This window comes from Larus michahellis, chromosome Z (assembly GCF_964199755.1).
Source record: "Larus michahellis chromosome Z, bLarMic1.1, whole genome shotgun sequence".
Lineage (NCBI taxonomy): Eukaryota > Metazoa > Chordata > Aves > Charadriiformes > Laridae > Larus > Larus michahellis.
This window is the reverse complement of record NC_133930.1, coordinates 70,477,827-70,497,555: the sequence shown is the minus strand read 5'-3', so window position 1 is coordinate 70,497,555 and position 19,729 is coordinate 70,477,827. Positions and strand designations below refer to the sequence as shown.

Genomic DNA, 19,729 nt, shown 5'->3' with positions numbered 1-19,729 from the left:
CTACACAACATTTGGAGTTTATAGCCCATCATTAAACAACACTAATTGGATGGACCTGTCTAGCTCATCCCGTATTAACCTTGTTATCCACAGAATTAATGCAAAAAGATGCAGTAGGTCCCGAATCATTCCTGGCATTTGCAGTCAAATACTTTGAATTCCACTCCAACAGGAACAGATTTACGAATATTACTGCCTGCACTGCAAACGTGCTGAGCGGAGAGCCAGTAACTACACTATCTTGCTGAAACTTGAGTTTTTCCAGCGACCTGAAAGCACAGCTAAATATGAACAGGTATGCTTCTTGACGTACAGCAATAGAAGCGATGATCCAAGTGTCAAGTGGCAGATTAACTGCAACGTGTTAAAAGACAAGCTGACTACTCAAACCATTATTTGAGCTTTTTTGAAGAATAATGCTCCCCATTCCCACATGCAAACAAAACAATCAGACCGCATTCATATATTAATTTTTATTTTCCCATACAATATTCACAGGGTCTGCTTTTTGTCTTGTTCAGACTTAAACTCCTCCCCCGCCCCCCAAACTAAAACAAGAACTGATGTTTCAGGACATGAAAAGAACTTCTGTAAACATAAAACATCCAAGGAGTAGCTGAAACCCAGGCCCTTTAGCAATTAAAAACAGTTATATCCCCATTAACGCTGAGCGCTTACTTGTGTGTCACACCATTACCCAAACTATTCTTTTCATATATTAAAAAATGCAGCTTTAACCAAAAGTCACAATGCATTTCTTCACCCACTGCATGTTAGCATGTGTTTTATTACATCCTATCCAGTCACTTCTTTTAAAAACTATATACAGTTGCGTTTAAACATGTGTATTTGTGCCATGTTTTTAATAACACAAAAATAAAGGCATTTTGAAGCTATTGCTGCATATCATGCAGCAGGATAGCAGAGGACTGGTTTGGATACCTAAGTTCAATGCAAAAGTCAAGTCCACTAAACGTCTGCAGTGGGAGTAATATTGAGCTGAACTGTCCCACTTCACACATTCAAACATCATGAACGAATGAGACATGTACGTGATGGCCAACCATTATCTGTTTTATCCCATTGTTTACCAATTTTGACAGTACACAGAACAACTCGGTGGGAAAAATACCAACACGTTTCAACCTTTAAAACAAATGCTTTTGTTGCCATTAAAGCTACACAAGTGATATTCAAAGTCCAGAAGATAATAGTGGACGCTAGCAAAATTAAATAATGTTTTCATCCAACACTTGCACCCAAAGTGTACCACTTGCTTCATTATTGTGTGCAATGCAGCACAAGAAGTACTAAATATCAGTTGCTGAAACACAAGAATAAAGCATATAGGTACAATTAAGAATATTGCGTGCAGGCACAGATTCGTATTCTAAGGAGAAAGCCCTAGTTTTTTTGTTTTATGATCTTTACAAGTTTATTTCTGGGAAGTTTACATCCCCAAACGGTACTGCAGTATTTAAAGTTCAGTACAGGATAGAAAAACATTACATATAACCCTGCATTTTACATATAGTAGGCTTTTTAATACCCCCATGACCCTTTCAATAATTTTTGAGCTGTTGTGAGGTTTTTCTTCAGTGCCCAAGAGAGCAGTCGTTCAGTTCAGTTCACAACAGATGGTAGGTGCCCTTTTGTTTTTCTTTTTCAGCCGTCACAAGATTTTAAAACCAAGTCATCTTAGATCATTTCTGCAGATTGCTCAAATGTCACCTGTACGTGTAATTTTAAATTTTTTGCTAGAAATAATACGGGCAATTAGTAAGGGTTTAGCTTTCTTTCTCTGCTTACTGAGAACTTGCTTGAGAAGCATCTTTTGAATTAGCCAGTAATATATGACAAATCTTTTTGCCTTAGTTTGTGTGCATTTAAGAGTTGGTCAGTCTGCCTATTCCTCCAGAGCGATTTGAAGGAGTTTATTATGAGCCTTATTATGACCAGCTCAATTCAAGCTCCTTGTAGGTATATACATTTACTACCTTCCCCGTCCAAATAAAACAAGACTTTACAGTACATAAGCTACTAAAGACAAGTGGAAACAATGTAACTATGACTCTACCAAAAAGATAACCTGAAATATTTAAAACATTTCCCGACCACTAGCAAAAAAGAGTGGCAATTAGATGCACAAGGCCATCAAGTATCAGTGCACCACACACAGGAAAGTAAAATTTACAGCACTCGTGCAATGCAGTATCAATATCAAATTGGCCTCTTAATAGGAAAACAATCTGGTAAAAAGCTTTGTATGTGCCTAACACATAATATAACCTCGTCCAGTGCTGGTGCTGTGCTGCTTAACAAACCAAGCTACTTCTGGTCTTAAACCCAAAAAGCAGCAGCAGCATGTGAGTACAGAAACTGTACAGTTTCAGTGACAAAAGTACAAGACTCCCTATTTTATTGCATGTTTTTAAAATAAACTTGGAGATTTGGATTTTCGAATACAGAAAGGGGATTTCCTGAGTAGTCTCAGCTTACAATTTGTTCAGTGAAACGAACATAGTAAAAGAGGAAACGCATGTATTTTATCATAGAATAATGTATGTTTAAGCAAACATACTAAAGTACAAAATTTAGCTAGATTTGAAAGTGGAGACTTACCAGGCTGATGCAGAATTTGCACGGTGATGTAGCATCAAGCTTGCAACAATTTTACAAATAAGCAAGGTGTATCACTGGATTTTTTTTTTAACAGCAAATCAAAACAATGCACTATAGTTCATCACATTTGCCTTTTTATGATCCAATACATTCAGCCTGAAAATTAAAATCAAATCAAGTTTTCATATATATTGGCTGTCATATCAGACACTAGACTGTTGGGTTACTTTAAAGTGTTATACTGCAGATGGATAATCTTACCAGCAAAAATCAAACTCAGTTTGGATTAAAATCAGTAGAAATGAAGAGAGGCTGGTCACTGCCAGATATTTAAAATAGGAATCATAAAAAAAATGTAAAGTTCCGAAGTACTTTTAAAATATTTCAGATATTTCATAATATTTTGGGTCTGTTTTGTGATTTTTATGGGATGTGGGGTAGACACATTTGAATTTTGCATATACTCAGATCCTTTGTACCTGCAATTAATTGGAGAACACTAATTTTTACAGATGAGTATCACACAATGACCCGAAGCTTTACCAGTACCAGTTATGATCCAACACGGGTTGTTGTGGTTCTTTTATCCGAGAAGAAGCTTTTGAGGAGGAATACCTGCCCAATACTAACGACAAGTAGAATGATCGCTTCCCCTATGGACCAGTAGGCCACCCTGGTGTTTAAATCCTCCGCTCTGCTGCGGCCCTGTGCTTCCCTCAAGCGGAAGTGAGTCTGATAATCGATGACGGACTTCAAAGCTTCGTGAATTGAAACACATGCAGACTCCATCTAGGAAAGCAAACAAATACACACCCATCTGAATTAAGAACCCTTCTAGTGCTTTTTCTCTCAGAAGTTTTGTGGTTTGATATTTAAAATTAGGATTCATGTAACTTTGCAAGCTAAGGATTAACTCAGTCCATTCTCAGACCAAAATACTGTAAATGCAGTAAAATTTAACTTACATTGATCAAGCTCCATACACAGGAATGCAACGGACTATTAAATACAGAAGCGTGTAAAACCGCTGATGTAATAAAAGGCAATGAGCTCTGAGAATGACTAAACAAATCTTAAATTCATGTACATTTGGGTTCAAAATGAACATCAGAAACACTTTTGAAGTGTCGGTGATCTCCCAGTTGTTAATTCCACGCATACCAGGAGAACAAACAGTTGCTTATAACATTAAGATGCACATAGTATGTATCAAATGATCCTGTGTTTCATTAGTTTGACATTCTTCATTGCATAATTCCCACTAAAGTTGTACAACATTCTAAAAAAATCTACATTACTGAACTCAGTGTGTTCTTTTGGCAAGACACACTTCTCTTTTAGTCATGTACACAAGAAGTGGTTAGAGAAAGTACAATTCTATTACCTTTCAGTGTTCCTGAATGCTCCATAACATAATCATATGACAAAGACTTAAACTGCCCACCTTCATTGCCATTTTTCATCTAAAAAAAAGTATTACCAGTTTTCCAAGCAGTAGATCATTTTTCATGGAAGCTTCTTCCACTTGCAGTTTATATTCAGCAAGTAAAAGCCCCTCACTATCTTTTGATGACCAAGACATTAATCAATAGATCTTCAAAATACCTTATTTCTAGTCACAGTTTGGTTTTCTGTTTTATGGCTTAAAATTAGTATTTCCTGAAGATCAGACCACACAACCTATTATAAAAGGCCACATTTAACATCCCAATAGGACCATCTTTTCAAGTTGATAACTTTCAAGACTGGTGTTTGAACAACTCTAAGATAATTCTACTCAAGGAAATTCTAGAAGAGGCTTTCCAAACTAAGTTCTGCCATTGGTCTCACTAGTAAGTTATAGAGCTCTCCTAGTCTGCACAACGGATTTAAGTACAAAGTTACTCTAGTTTTAGGGATTTACATTTTACTGTCCCTGTGAAACGCTGCTGAAATCTGGTCATGCCAGAAGGCTCAAGACAACTGCAACAAGAACCTTCTTATCAAAGATGTGCTGTACTCTGAAAATTAACTTTCTCTTTCCCAAACACCTTATTTGCATTGCGTGTGCTACAACCTAGCGATAAACTTGAACTGCGTCTTCTCTGTTCTCAAAATCCCTCCACTGATGACAAGATAGCAAAGGGAAAAACAGACATAATAGACACCCAGACTGAACAGAATCAAGACTAAAGTAAGGAAAAGACATGGAAAAATACAGGATCAAGAATCAGAACGCAAAATAAAGCAGAGGAATGACAAGAAGAAAGAGGAAGAGCTGTAGCTGAATTCACAGCAACTCATCTACTCTTACAGATCTCAACTACTGCAGACTCATGTGAGGTAAATTCAACGGGCATTGACATTTGGCAGGCACTATTTACACTGTTGAGTCCAGACTAGCAAAATAGCAACCGTGTCAAGCATTCTTTAATGGTTATTTAAAGAGGGGTTTGGTGATGGTTATAACGTAAGAACATTAGTAGGAACTCATGAAGCAAATGTTTCAAGGCAAGTTTTGATGGATTTAGATTGGGTAGAGGTGGTACAAAATTGTAAATTCCTGAGAATATAATAATCATAATGTCTTATAAAAGGACAAATATCTAGAAGCCAGATAAATATGGATAATTTTTTTCATTTGTTTTGCTAGAAATTTCTTCTCCATTTTAAAAACAGCAGTTATGCGAGAGGTCAGCTTATGTCCTCCCCCCAAAAACTCCACGATGTTAAATGTAAAAACAATTCTCAAAGTTCCTCCAAAGTCTGGATTGTTGAAAACCCTGTTCCACCGACATTTACGGTTTGTGAAAACCACACTTGAAGAGGCATAGAAGCATCATATTTAAAGGAAGTTTCCTTAATAAAATAACAGCAAAAAAGAAGATAGCGGCCTGGAGTTGAGTTTAAGATTTAAGTTACTACCTAACTTTCTCTTAAGCACTTGGTGATTCCTTCTCAGCTCTGCTCCGAGTTCTACAAATCCTACTTTCAGAAAGAAAGCTTATTTGCAATAATTCAGATTTTAAAAGCTCCAATCCATTGATTTTCAAAAGCAACACAGATATCTAATGCAGCTGAACTTGAAAAAAACATTGCCTCCGCCTAACAGCTACTGTCAAACACAACAGCTTTTTACCTGGGTAAGTGCAGTTACTCTGTTCTCACTAGGAAACAGTGGTGGATCTTCTCCAACCTGGAAATCAAAGTACACAGTTTTGTGCGTGAAAGTAGAGAACTCGTTGCTGAAGCAGAATTTGTATGTTCCATTTCTGGATGCAGTAAATGTGAAGCTGTCATATTGTTTTTTCATCTCTTTGTACAATACAGTGCCATCAGGATCTTCCAATCGACAGTCAACATCATAATGGCCTCCAGTGATCACCTGAGAATAAAAAACAAGAAATTGCCTTTTTAATAAAACAGACATGTATACATTTCTTCTAAAAAACAGGATTTGTCAAGTGACACTGAAAAATTTGTTGCTTTAACAAGTATTTTAAAATATAATGCATTAATTTGAAAATCCTTCACAGCAAGTCTGCAAAATTATTTTCTTATGGAAAAATTCAAAATACTTCAGGTTCAGGATATGTAATGTCAACTATATTTTCAAACCATTTAGGAGAGCAGTTTCAGTTACTTTGTTATAAATAGCTGTACAACCGCCAAGGCTACAGTAGAGGAGATTTGATAGGGCAGCAAAGACATTAATGTAACAAATAAACCATCTGCTGTACCTACACATCCTCCATAGAATTGATTCTGATGGAGGAGACTGCTAACATGCAGGAAGATGTTGGCCAAAAGAGCATAACTATCCCATTAGCTCAAGCTGCTTTAGGCCACAGGAATGGCATTCGACCAGTAGAACAGGTATTTCAACCTGGCTAGTCATCCTCTTCACATGGGCTTGTGACCAGAGCAGTGGTCTGGGGGGGTCTGGTGCCTCCCTCCTGCACGGTCAGCCACAGGATTTCTTCCCAAAACCACCACATCCAGATAATGCCTACAAGTGACTCAAAACTTCACATGATTGTCTCACAGATTTTTCAGGCTTCAGTTATTGTTGGTCTGCAGCATATTGCTCTGTAGACTAGCTGTTCCACCTCTACAGAAAGGCTAATTGGTAGCTTCAGTATTCATAGCTTGGGTGTTCTGATGACTCTTAGGCTAGTAGTTTTACACTTAATCCTTGCTCCAAACATTTTGCTTTTAAGAAAAAGCATGCTGAAGGAGGAAGAGACTAAAGGCATGTCCTTTACGTGTGCAGAAATCACTGAAACATTTTAGTATCCGAGTATGCACTTCAGTTCACATAGCATGTAAACTCACATCAGTTTATTCAGGTTTTAAGTCATTAAAATGGTAACTTTAATGGTACAACTGAAATGAGATCTGAACAGTGGCTGCTCCATAAACATGAATTTTTAAAATAGTCAGTTGGCAAGCAGTATCTTCACAGTTTTTCCTGGGATGACAGGATACAAAGAGCCAAAAAAATTTTGGATGCCTGCATCCTTAGATATCTCTTCGTGGATGCCTGCATCTACTTGGGCCTTTCATACAGAAATTCTTACCTGGTTTAAAGAAAAAACAAATATAAGATTTTCTATAATGAAATGATAGTTAATTTTTGAAGTATGATCTCAAATTTGACAAGGGCACACTTTTTACCAGCTACATGGAAGTCACTCACATTCAGTTATATCACACACCCTGAAAGGGCCAGTTTACATATACACGGTAAAGATTTGCCATAGCTTTGAAGTTCCCCTACGGTTCCTTCCTAGAGAGCTTGCTTGAGCCTCCCCTCAGCTCTTGAGACATATTGCCAAAGGACATGCACAAAGCACTTCAAGCTACTGGCAGTTGGTGAAATCCAAACTTTACTTTTAACAATGCTACTCCTGTCCTGATTGCCGACGAAAGTGACAACAGCAGACTTATCTGTCCAGCAACCTGCAATCATATCCACCTCAAAACTGGCAGGGGTGCAGGGGGGGGTGCAGAGTCCTGCACAGAAAAGACTTTATGAAAGTAAAAGGCAGGGCCAAGAAACATTTGGGCAGGAAAAGAGATATACCTAAGAAAGAACTAGAACATGTAGGACAGAGTAACAAGATTTGATATTTGACAGCAGCAACATTCCCCAAAATACAAAATATGGGACAGCAGCTGGGACAGAAAAAAAATCACAGGACTTCAACATGAAAAGCCGGACCACAAAAGTACATAGCCCCTTCAAAAACCCCCAAAGGTAACTGTGATTCCCATCATCAAGGGTGATTTCTCTATCACGCTGCTGCTGTACTGTCAGTGATTTCACCAGCTGAAGTGACTGACTGAAAGGTTAGGGAAAAAAAGACTGAAAAGACAGAAAGGCTGATACACTCAAAGGCAACAAAACTGTCAGGGATGTTTGCTCAATACATCTCAAACCTGCACAGCATGCCCTATCACAATGGCTGCATGTTCAAACTGTTAGAAACCGGGAAAAGTAAGAAAAACTGTGCAGCCTCACTTAATAGGTCCCTGTTAACCACAGCCTTCAATAAGATGTCAGTTGCCTGCATGCTTTATTTTTTTGCAATTCTGCTGTCTCGCTATATGCCCGGGACACTTTGCTAGTACTGCATAACCTATTCCACCGCTTTCTTACTGTTTGCAATATGACCCTGGCTCTGAAACACGAAGCATTAGCTCCCCAAGCTGTGTCACGCCCATCACGCGAGCGCTTCTCAGGCCGCAAAGGAATCGCTTTAGCGGCACCTCGTTGGGCTGGGGCGCCGCAGGGGCTCAGACGGTAGGGAGCCTGCACGGCAGCCATCGGGACAAGACACGCCGCCGGCTTTCAGGCCCAGCGTTATCCGCGGGGCCGACTGCAGCGCCCGGCGCCTCCTTCCCCCCGAGACGTTAACTCCGCACCGGCCTCCCCCGACAGGCGCCTCCCGGGACTGCTCGGCGCAGCCCAGCAGGGCCCAGCGGGGCAACAGGCCCCTCGGCCACAGCTCGCCGGGCCGGGGCCCAGCTCCGTCAGCGGGTGGGGGTGGGTGTGGAGGAGGAGGCGGCGGCTACCTGAAACTCGAGGGTGCACTTGGTGCCCTGGGCGATCTCCTCGTAGAAGCACTGCTTGGCGTTGTCGGGCAGCTCGAAGGTGATCTCGGAGGCCCGGGCGGCGCAGGCCGCCAGCGCCACCACAAGCAACAGCCGCCCTGACGGCCCCGCAGACCGGGAGCCCCGCAGCGGCATGGCCCGGGGCGGGGAGAGGAGAGCGAGGGGGGGGAGGCGGAGTGAGCCGGGCGGAGGCAGCGGGCGACCCGGCGGGAGGCGGCGGCGTGGCGGAGGAGCCGGAGGTGGGGGAAGCGCGTTGCCACCCGGAAGTACCCGCGCTAGGCGCCACCGCCCTCCGGGAGCGCTTCCGGGTAGGCGTGCGGACGTGGTGTGCGGCGGCGGAAGGGGCGTGGTCTAGTGGCGGTGGGCGGGGAACTGTGCGTGGGCCCGGGGAGTCGGTGGCGCCGCGGAGTCTGGCGTCTCCGGTTCAGGTCCCCGGTCGCGGCGGGGTTTTTGGCTCCGTGACTCGTCGGACGCCGTCACCCCGGGTGGGGGGTTAAACGGTCGCCCGGGTCCCACGAGGCACGACCCGTAGCTGACATGGCGGGCGCTCCCCGCCGCAGCGCTCCCCGTCCTCCCGGCGCTGGGGAGGCAGGGAGGAGGAGGAAGCTGAGGAGCTCTGCTCCGCCGGCCGTAAACGTTCGTTGCTCCGGAGAGGTGAAATACGGATGCAAGTGCTCACGCTGACTGCAGGAATGTCGGCTTTAAGTGGCACTCCGGGAAACACAGTTATTTTTACAGTGTGAAACAGATTGAGAAGAAGCAATCAAAGATAACCTCCTTCCTTCTGCTAATTTTCGGTTCTGTGGTAAATCAGGCCGAGTAGTAAAAATAGAAAAAAAAAAAGTAAAAAGGAAACTCTGCTCCAGTCTCTCAGGCAGGAGAATGAACTTCTGACAGTTTGACCATGGCCCAAACCATAAAGGCGGGCTGTGTTCTGGCAGCAGAGAGTGACTAGCGTCTATTTCTGTCTGTGTCTTGGGCACCTTCCCATGAGAGTCGGCCTCACTTACCACCTTACCGGGGGCCTGTATGTTGTAATAGGGGTACCAAGAAGAAAGGCAGTATCTGTGTGCACACGTGTGTTGGGGGTGAAGGTAGAGGAGCAGGTAAAGGAGGTGGCAGGCAGGAGGGGAAGCGCTCGGGGAGGGGAGGCCAGGCCAGGCCTGGGGTATGCAGAAACATAAGCACATATGACAGGTATAAAGGGGACTTGTGTTGGGGTGGGTTCCATTCCACTCCCCTGGAAAAGGGTCTGACCTGCATGGAGCACCCGGTGCCAAAAGAGGCATGCCGGAGATGGGGATGCTGCTTCGCAATCCCCCGGCCTCAGCGAGGCGACTCCTGAGTTAGCTGGTGGAGCCCGTGAATTTCATTCTCAGCGCTGTACGAGAAGCCTGGGCATCTCTTCGGGGACTGCGGATTTCACAGGACAGAGGTTCCCAAAGTTCGTATGTTGAAGGCTCTGACAGATTTACAGGTGTGGATTAAAGTGAAATGGCAGATACTTTACCAAGTATCCACCCCACCTCTGAGGCAGCCGTTAGCCACCTACAATTAACCATCAGATCATAGAATCACAGAATGGTTCGGGTTGGAAGGGACCTTAAAGACCGTCTAGTTCCAACCCCCTGCCCTGGGCAGGGACACCTCCCACTAGACCAGGCTGCTCAAAGCCCCATCCAGCCTGGCCTTGAAACAGATCTCCGCTGTTTTCATTTAAACACACTGGGTTTATTTCAGATTGCATTTAAGTATTGGCTGACAGCTGAGATAGCTCAAACGCACGTTACACCTCTGTGCCATAGGAGGCAACTTCAACCATTTTACTTAAATCGGTGACTACAGCTTTGTGGGACCTGTATGCCTGTGCAGAGCGTTCCCAATCACCTTCTCCTTCGTGTGGCAAGAAATACATTTCAGGAAGACTCACTCTGTGATTTTTCACAGCACCTGAAGTGATCCTGGACAGGTTACAGTTTACTAGTTCACTCTTTCCAGCTATTTTCTGAAAGCCTCACTAAACAGGCAAAATCAAGCTTACTAAGAAATTACAATTGGAAACCTGTCACAAAATAACCAAACAATGAAGCAGAAGGCGAAAGGTGCCTGGTAAAGCCAAGATAATCCTGCAGAGCAGGCAAGAAAGGTGTGGTGGCACCTGCAGGATAAGGAAAACACAGAACTTGTCTCAATCCCCAAAATAAGTCATCAAGCGGAGATGAGATCACTTCCTTTTCTTTTGGATCCGGGACAGAGAGCATAAAACATCAACTGAGTAAAGAAGAAAGATGGCAAACTGCCTGCTCTGAGGAGCTCTCAGGCCTGATCACCTTGTCCCTGGGGATTAATGACCACCAAGGAGTGCAGCCATCGGCGCTGACAACCTAGCACCGGCTCCGCCGTGTTGTGTGCTCACAGCTCATAGCAATAATGATTGATAGTGATTAAGAACTACTAGCAACATGAATTGCCTATGAAAATCAGTACTTATTTTGAAGCTTGAAACTGGCTTGATTTGTGCATTTCCTAAACACCCCAGTCACAGTGATATCCGGTTCCCTAAACGATATGTGGATATATGATACTTTAATTTTTTAACACTAAGGATCTGAGCTTTCCAGTTTTAGAAGAGCAATGCATATGCCTTTGCATTTGTTGATTTTGTTAAAATTTTTCCTGATTTAGCCAGTTAATAATTGGCAATCCTTACAAGGAATAAAAAAAAATTAATCAGGTTGCTGGTTTTCCAGGTTGCTGGTGCTGCTGTTACTGTTACCAGATTCTTCTCCGCTTCCGTTGTTCTATCTCCACGTGTAACCATTCTGTTTGTGAAATGATAAAATTTCATGTTGTCTTTATTATCTTACTGCACAAATAATATTTGAATGTTAAACCCCAAATAAGTTTAATAAATAAACTTTAGAGGGAGTCATATGAAGAGTTTTCCTTTCCTACTGGACAACTATTTAACTAGAGTGAGACTCAGTTTCAGATGCTCTTCAGCATAGTTCTTGCTTGAGAAAAATCTTTATAATTTTTTTTCTATTATGACAGAATATTTGCAAGCAGAATTCTGAATTACAACCTTCCCCAAACATACACAAATAGCTAGATAATTTTATTAATGTGCTTTTTTACCTTATGTGTAAAGTTAGAACAGTTTTCAGTCAAAGACTAGAAAAAACAAGGATTCATTTTACTGTTAGATTCGTTTGACTTCAAGTTTGTAAATGTATTTTGCCACTTTCTGTCTGTGGAAATTAATAATTGTCAAATGGCAAGTGTTTCTTGCCCAGGCATTAATTAAAACATGCTCTCCTGAAGAATTCCAATGAATGATAGTGGTACAAGCAGTTCATTTCTTCAGAAACACACATGGAAGCAGCTGCAGAAAGACTGAAGAAACCTGCAAAGCAGAGGAAACTCAGGTGTCTGTGTTTCTTCGTCTCTGCTTGGTAGCTGAGACAAATGCCAGATCTTTTCTCCTGAGATAGTTAGAGACCTTTTGCCCACATTAGAGGCTGTAGGTGTGGATGTAGTTTCAGGCAGATAAAATAGATCTTATGGCTGAAATAACATTTCCTGTTATTTGCTTAGTAAAACAGAAAAAGCTGTTAGTCACCTTTACAGTCTTTAATATGCAATCTTCCCTACTGGAGGTTTTGAAAGGTGTTTTCATAAAATTCTTTACTCTGTGTGGCCATCATACCTTTCCAGAAATCTAGTTGCGTATAACAGTTAAAAAAATTCCACTTTACTGTTTTCATTTCATTCTCACTGAAAATACATTCCACGATATGCTTCATCTTGCTACTCAAACTCACCTAACATGGTAAAGCTTCGCCATTTTAAGTACCTCAGCTTTAAAAATCTTTGCTTTGGGCTTGCTTTGTCAGATTTTACATAAATAATAGATATCCAGATATTAATTTCTGCTTAATTGCCAGTACAGTGCTCAATTTTGGATAGATTGAAATTACTAAGCCATTATAATAGGTTATAATACAAAGTATTCTTCCCTTTCACTGTCCTTCATACTTGAAGAACTTGCCCTGAACACCATTGGCAGCAGCACACACTTGAAGGGCAGTCAAGTATACTAACTACTAACGCAGTTTCAGCCCACAGCTTCAGTGTGATTTGTGCAAAGTCATGCTGTGGAGGAAAAAATCACCAGACCTTAAAACTGCTTGAACTTATCCCTTCTTTTAAGGTTCAGTGCATTTTCTAACCTCTGTTCTCATGTTTTCAAAACTGCAGTGAACAAGAAATGAGCTTGTTTGTGTCTAAAGTCAGCGCGCTACTGCCTATGCTCGTGATAGTTGATTACATAAAAGACAAAACACATCCAGACAGGACACCCCAAGAAAATAACATATTTAAATAAGTGTTTTAGATGAAAAATAGATGTAATTGCACCCAAAATTAAGCATTTACTGTATTTCCACATGTACAACGTCACAGAGGAAGAGGCTGAGAGCTGCTGCAGTACAAGGAGTTGCTGTGATGGACTCGGAAGAAAGGAGATGACTGGGAAATTTGTGACCCTTGTTGCCTTCTGAAATACCCCACATGCACTCTTGCAGGGCCTCAAGCCTTACTGACCAGAAGAATTTGTGAACTGTGTTCATGAAAACATAGTACTTTGATTTTCAGCATTTAAAAAAAATAAATATAGATATTCCTAAGTAAGAAGGTCAGACCGATAAGAATTAGTTTCAAAAACGTCAGTTCCGTGGGGTTTTTCCTTTCTTTTCCTCGCTTCACAGGTGCCGCCCATGTTGCACGGCCCCGAGGTGAGACCTGTGGAGGCATGGACCTTCTGCTCTTGCTGGGATACACAAGAGGGAGCTCTTGGTCACAATAATTGTCCTTTGCCCGTTTCAATTTTTGTTGAAAGCATATTCCATGCCTAAGCTTTTCTTACTTTCAAATGGGCTCTTTCAATCCAGTGATAAATGGATGTTGGAAAACTAAATAAAATAATAACGATGATGATGATGATGATGATGTTACAATCTCAGCCATACGTAACGTAGACATAGCTTTAAGGAAGGGGTTACAACACCCAAGGCTTGCACATTGGTCAGTTCAGCAGCAAAAGCCACGCGTCACTTTAGGTACCAGGACTACCTGTATACAACATACAGAGATCTCCAGCAGTGAGAGTCACCAGCAACCACATCCTGAGCAGGGAGCTGCAAAAGCTGCTCCATGGGAAATGTAGAAATGTTGCCCCATGGGAAATGTGAGTGTGTTCTGGCATCGGTGTCAAACATGGCCTGCTCTCGGCAATAGGCAGGAATTCATCTCCCATTGACATTCCCAGTTCCCCGTCCTCTCCAGGGACAGGTGCCCGCACCAGCCTTGTTACATGTCATGTAGCGCTGGGGTGAGGCAGTAGGGACCATCCCCATGAATACAATTTCTTTAGGACCTGGAGGACTCAGAATGTGCGAAAGGCCGGTTCCCATCTGCTCTCTGGCTGAAGCTGGACTTCGGCAGACTGTGTGATGGGCAGAGTTCTGGGGAAGGGCTGAAAAAACTCACAGAGAGACAGACGATGAAAGATTGGCTGCACTGAGGTAGATAGGAACCCCAAACGATGCCCCGGACAGACTTTCAGTGAAGACTCTGAAGAACCCAGGCATCCTTCCCACAGCATTCCTCCCAGTGGCTCACCTTGTGTTTTGTTTTGTTTTGTTTCTTTCTCCCAGCCATGGCTGAATTTTGATAACGCTGTTGTTATGTAGCTAGTGAAAGAAAGATTTGTTCTTGCATACCTGCACTTCCATTCACTCAGCTTTAAGTTACTTAGAATATGCTATAAAACACTTAATAAAAATAGTCCACTCTTTACAACTAAATGTAGTCAGTCTAATAAAAGATATCGTTCTCTCTACAGAAACAATTTCAATTGAAGAATTCTAAGAAATATTGTGGCTCATAAGTGGTTTTAGAAGATCAATAACACCTTTATGCAAAATAATTCTATATATTTTTCTTTTCTGTTACATATGTAAATGGTTCTTCCCTATTCATGGTAATCCCAGCTATTCACGCTCAGGCTGTAGTTAACGCACTGAAAAATGAGTATGTTGGTCTGTTACCTTCTGTCATGCTGTAATTATTGCTTAAAAGCAGCAGTCGGTTGAACAAATAAAGCCGTTAGCATGCCTGGCTCTCTAATAAATACGCTACTTTTAATATTTCCTGAGGGAAGCGATACAGAATTTCATGTAAGTGAATAATGATACCCATATGGTACACTCTCTGGCTACCCAGATGTAGTCTGTTAGTTCAAAACCCATCTGTCTTAATCTTGGGTAAAAGAACACAAGAGACTGAATATTTAAAAGATACCAGATAAGCATTAGTCTCTTCAGCATCGTCAGTATTCTAAGCCAAAGGGAGTTTCCACATTTCATCTTAGACATGGCCAACACAGCAACAGTGTTGTTAATATCCTGGAAAGCAAAATAATCAGGTACACTGTGAATCAGCTGGGATTTTGTTCTGTGGCTTTTCTCATTTGTTCTGTATGCTTTGTTGCTTTTAAGATATTTGACATATTCAGGTATTCTTTCAGAAAACAGAAACATCTGGAAAAGCAATAAATATCAGTCCAAGCCTCGATGCGGCTGTTTGTAACAGATGAAGTCTAGGCAAAAATCATTCATTAAATAAATCAAGGGAGAAAAAACAAGTAGCAGTGTCACATGTAGATAACGGAGAAGAGAGAATCAAATGTGCCGCTTGAGGTGGAACAGGAATGGGGAAAACAAGCATCTTGGGTGGGACTGAATGTAAGAACATCAAAGCTGCTACCCAGGAGCTCAAAGCTGTTGTGAAATTGCCTTGCCGTTCTGCAGAACAGGATACAGTCAGGTGAATTTGCATTTTGGGACTTACAGTTAGGTGAAGAACCATGGGAACTCTTTACAGTCCTCACATTTTTAGCCGCAAAAGACGTGAAGGATCTGTAAACTGCACATTGCAGTGAAAGTCACGCTTATACAAATTTTTTTGTGGTTCACCAAAGCATTCAACAAAAATAGCTAGCAGGTGAAGACTGGCTAGAAATGTTCAGAACTCATGTGAGAGGTGATGACAACTTCTAACTGATAGGCAGGAGGGGTTGTCTACCATCGTCACTAAGAAAATGAGAGAGGGATGCTCTTTGAACTGTTACACAAAATGCTTCACAAATCTTATGCTGATATGAGTGTATCCAAAAAATATTCGTTCTGAAAAGAGCCTCAGTTTATAGATTTGTGCAAAGACACCACAGACACTGGCTTCTGGAAGTGGTACCAGGAGAAGTGTAAAAGGAGCAGGAAACCCCACAGAATTATTTGGCCTCTTGCATGTCCACAGAAAGATGAGTAACGTGCTGACTATTTTAGAGCACAGAAAAACCTTGGATTTCACGTTGTGAAATTGTGGTTGTGACAGAAAATAAGCCATTCCTTTTTCAGAAAGAAAAATTTATGTGCGCAGACACCGTTTCTTTCACCCATTTGTGTAGAAAAAAGCGAAGGATTAATTAATTAATAGGCAAGAGATACAAGAATACAGTATGCCTCCCTGATTTGTTCCACAACTAGTCTGCATAAGGAAATACAGATATAGATCCCTAAGAATGGTCTTATCTGCATGTAAATCCAAAGCCTAATTTGATGGAAATCTCAGAGAACACGCTAGGACAAGACTGATAATGAAGACCGTCTACCCAGAACACAGTCTTTCAGAAAACGGTTCTCTTTCTTTACTACAGATTGGCTCAGACTGGACGCCTCTAAAAAAGAGCCTCACCACAGACGCACAGAGCTTTCTCAGTGCGGATTGCTCAAGACTTCGGGCTGGGAGCCTGGAGTCAAAACTGAACAAAAGCCTGTCTGCTTAAGAAGAATTTATTTCCAACAACCTCTGTTCCACAATGGCAAAGCTGTGCCAGCCCACATGAGGCACAGCAGGAAGAAGAAGAGAATCCAAGAGGAAACTTGGCTTTGTACCTATTGCAGCCTTAGTCATCCTTTTTGAACAGAATTCAGCTGCCAGCACTGTGAAAGACAAACACCTGCAAGGAAGTGGAGAAACAGCTGGTATTAGAGGTGATACTGCCACCAGCGTCTGCCGCGCTCTTTGCCAAGTCCTGCTGTTCTGCTAGACGAAAACAGTAACACAAGTCCCGCCATAAAAACTAACAGGCTGGCATGAATGAGGACATCCAGCAGGCAGATGGCAGGAAATTTTCTTTGAAGGAAAGGCGGAACAAGGGTGATGCCCTGTTTTTATGGATTGATGCCTTGTTTTTATGGATTGATCGTTGTTATTGCCCTTCTTTACTGTATCTTGAGTACAGGGAAATAATAACATTGATGGACAATAAAACCTGCTCACTTTCTTCCCCTTCTATTCCACACTCATAATTTCTGTTTCAACATCCCGTAATTTCTCTGGTAATCATCTCATCTGGTCTTGAAAAGATATTTTCAAAGTATTTGCTTAGATAATCCACCTAAACTTGAATTGTTTACTGTCTGTCTTCGTAAGGGGTACTATGAAGTCCATGGGACCCATCACAATGATGTAAAACAGGTAGCCATCACTAGGTTAACAGATAACCAGGGTTTATACCAGCACTGACTATGAAACAAGAGACATCTCCATGCTTATGTTTTGAATTACGTATCGAAAGCTTTGATGGTGGCTGGTACTTAACGACAGATTTGGAAAGATGATACACTTATGCCAAGCTCCAAAATTAAATGTATACCCATGGCTGCCTTCCAAAGATCCTTCCAGTGACTTCTGTTGGCAATTTGGTGACATATTTTGTGTTCCAGGAGCTCACAGGTTCTTTCAGTGCAAAGAGTTAATCTGTTTTTCTGTTGAAAGTGCCAAACAGAGAATTTGACAAATCTGGTCTAGTGTGATACAGGCGTTTTAAAGCAGATAGGGGAGGATGTTAAACTGTCTGGGGCGGGGGAGCAAGACCAAGAACTTAAAAAGTTTGCTTCAACAATTAGGTTTGCTTATGGGTAGGAGAAGCAAGGTAAAGACTATTGAAAATGCGTGAGACGCTGCAGCAGCCTCTGGGACAGGTATTTATTCTAGATTCTTGAGTGCTTGTGGATCTTTGTGGTGCCAGGAGCTGCAGTTGTTCATTTTTCAACTTCTTTTTACCACTTAGGTTACTGATACACATTTTCAGTACAAAAATAGGATAGACTGAAAGCTGACTATGATATAAAATTATGTAATAATTAAAGTTGTATATAGAAATAAACCCCCAAAATTCTGCTTTAATGTTATAATATGTTTTTAATTTGCTTAATAAGTTACCAAGGTATGGACAGGGTTTTTACAAGGGGCTTTGTCTACATCAGATGAACCAGAAAACTGACATGAAAAAACACTGCAGAGAAAACGAAGTATTTCAATTTAGAATGCTGATTCCATTTTTGAAAGTCACATGAGCCTACATATTAATTCCAGAGGACTGTTATTACATTGCAAAATATTGGTGTTGATATTAATGAGCTTTGTAGAATGAGGCTGTATGAAGGTCGCAATGATTTCATGCTTATTTATGGAATTTCGGTGCTCAGAGCACACATTCTGCTCATTTGTCTAAGTTAGAATTTATGTCTCTGGGTTGACCTTATTACTAACTAGTGAGGACTTTAAATTGTAGGGTTGCGCCTGCAAAAATTATAGTAATCGTAATTATTGCAGTCTGAAAGTCTGGACACCAATACATGTGGCTCTGGTGACAAAAAGAATAGGTAGTTTCTTTCATTCACAGATACCCTTTGAGTATGTACACTTTTAATACACTAGAGGTTGCAAAAAGTGGGAGAATGTGAGAAAATAAAAATACTCTGTTTCCTTCCTGGAATAGTAGGCATGTCATGTATTTGCATTCTTGAAGCAACTTTGGGCTTGTACAAGTGAGAAAAATAAAACTGAGACTATGAGTAATACTGTACAAAACAGTAAGTTTACAAATCGGAGAGGGAACCTTTGTAAAATTACCAGATTTTTCCCAGTACATACATCCTTTTCCTTTTTAAACATATTGCTGTGTCTCTGCAGATCATCACTAATTGTTGATCATTCTTAACTTTCTGTGTGTGCCAAAGGACATATATCCATTTTTTCCTTGTGTTCGTCTATTCAGAATATTAGCTGTAACTTAAGGAGAAGACGAATCCAGCATTTCTGTCTTCAGCAAGACCTTTCTATTTTATCAGTGTTACACAGAGAGCAGAGGAGACTCTTTAGTCCTGAATTCATCTATCCATGAAATTAAAGGAATGCAAACAGGGAAAATAAATGAAAATAAACTTTTTTTTTTTTTTCCCTCTAGAAATAGCTAATTCTTTCACCGTGAGGTCAGTTCTCCCCAGTCCAAAAGGATCACCTTGTTGAGTGCAGTGATACCAAACGTTTACCATGGATCAGTATCTAATACCTCTCATGCAGCTGCCTGATCATCTGTGCACCTGCACCTACAGGCCACCCAGCTGAGGGCATTGCGTCCTGTCCTTTATTACTGCCACAGTACGACACAAACGCTACAGCTCAGCACTTTTCTTAGAGACCAAAAAGGTGAACCAGCGAACTGGGCAGAGTGTCATTAGAGACATGAACTACAGCACTGAATGTGATCCATTCAGCCGGAAGGTAGTAGCATCTCAAGAGTGAAGGCGTGCTGTACCTTGTTTTCTTATCAGTATGTTTTTAAGGTGCACATTTATACAATCAGTCATTTGCCACACTGATTAAAACAGGAGGCATGCGCAGTTTTAAAATGGGACATACGTGGTCGCAATTACTAAATCATTTGCAACTGTGCAAAGGGAATGCAGAATGGAGCAGGTTTATGCTTGCTTTGCAAAATGGAAATACTAATAAAAGACCGGGAAATAGATGTAATGAGACGTGGTGAGTTTGGGCAAAGGAGGATCCTGCACTGCTCTTTTCTAATAAAACGAAGTCACTG

General features: G+C 41.4%; 1 protein-coding gene across 1 annotated transcript; it reads right to left on the bottom strand.

Moving 5' to 3' along the window:
- Positions 1 to 458: 458 nt before the first annotated feature.
- Positions 459 to 9,012, bottom strand: TMED7 (transmembrane p24 trafficking protein 7). The gene is made up of 3 exons (XM_074570355.1): positions 8,680 to 9,012; positions 5,741 to 5,986; positions 459 to 3,411 (listed from the first exon to the last, which is right to left on the bottom strand). The coding sequence occupies exons 1-3, from the start codon at positions 8,851 to 8,853 to the stop codon at positions 3,175 to 3,177; spliced, it is 657 nt and encodes a 218-aa protein (XP_074426456.1). The 5' UTR covers positions 8,854 to 9,012; the 3' UTR covers positions 459 to 3,174.
- Between the last annotated feature and the right edge of the window lie 10,717 nt (positions 9,013 to 19,729).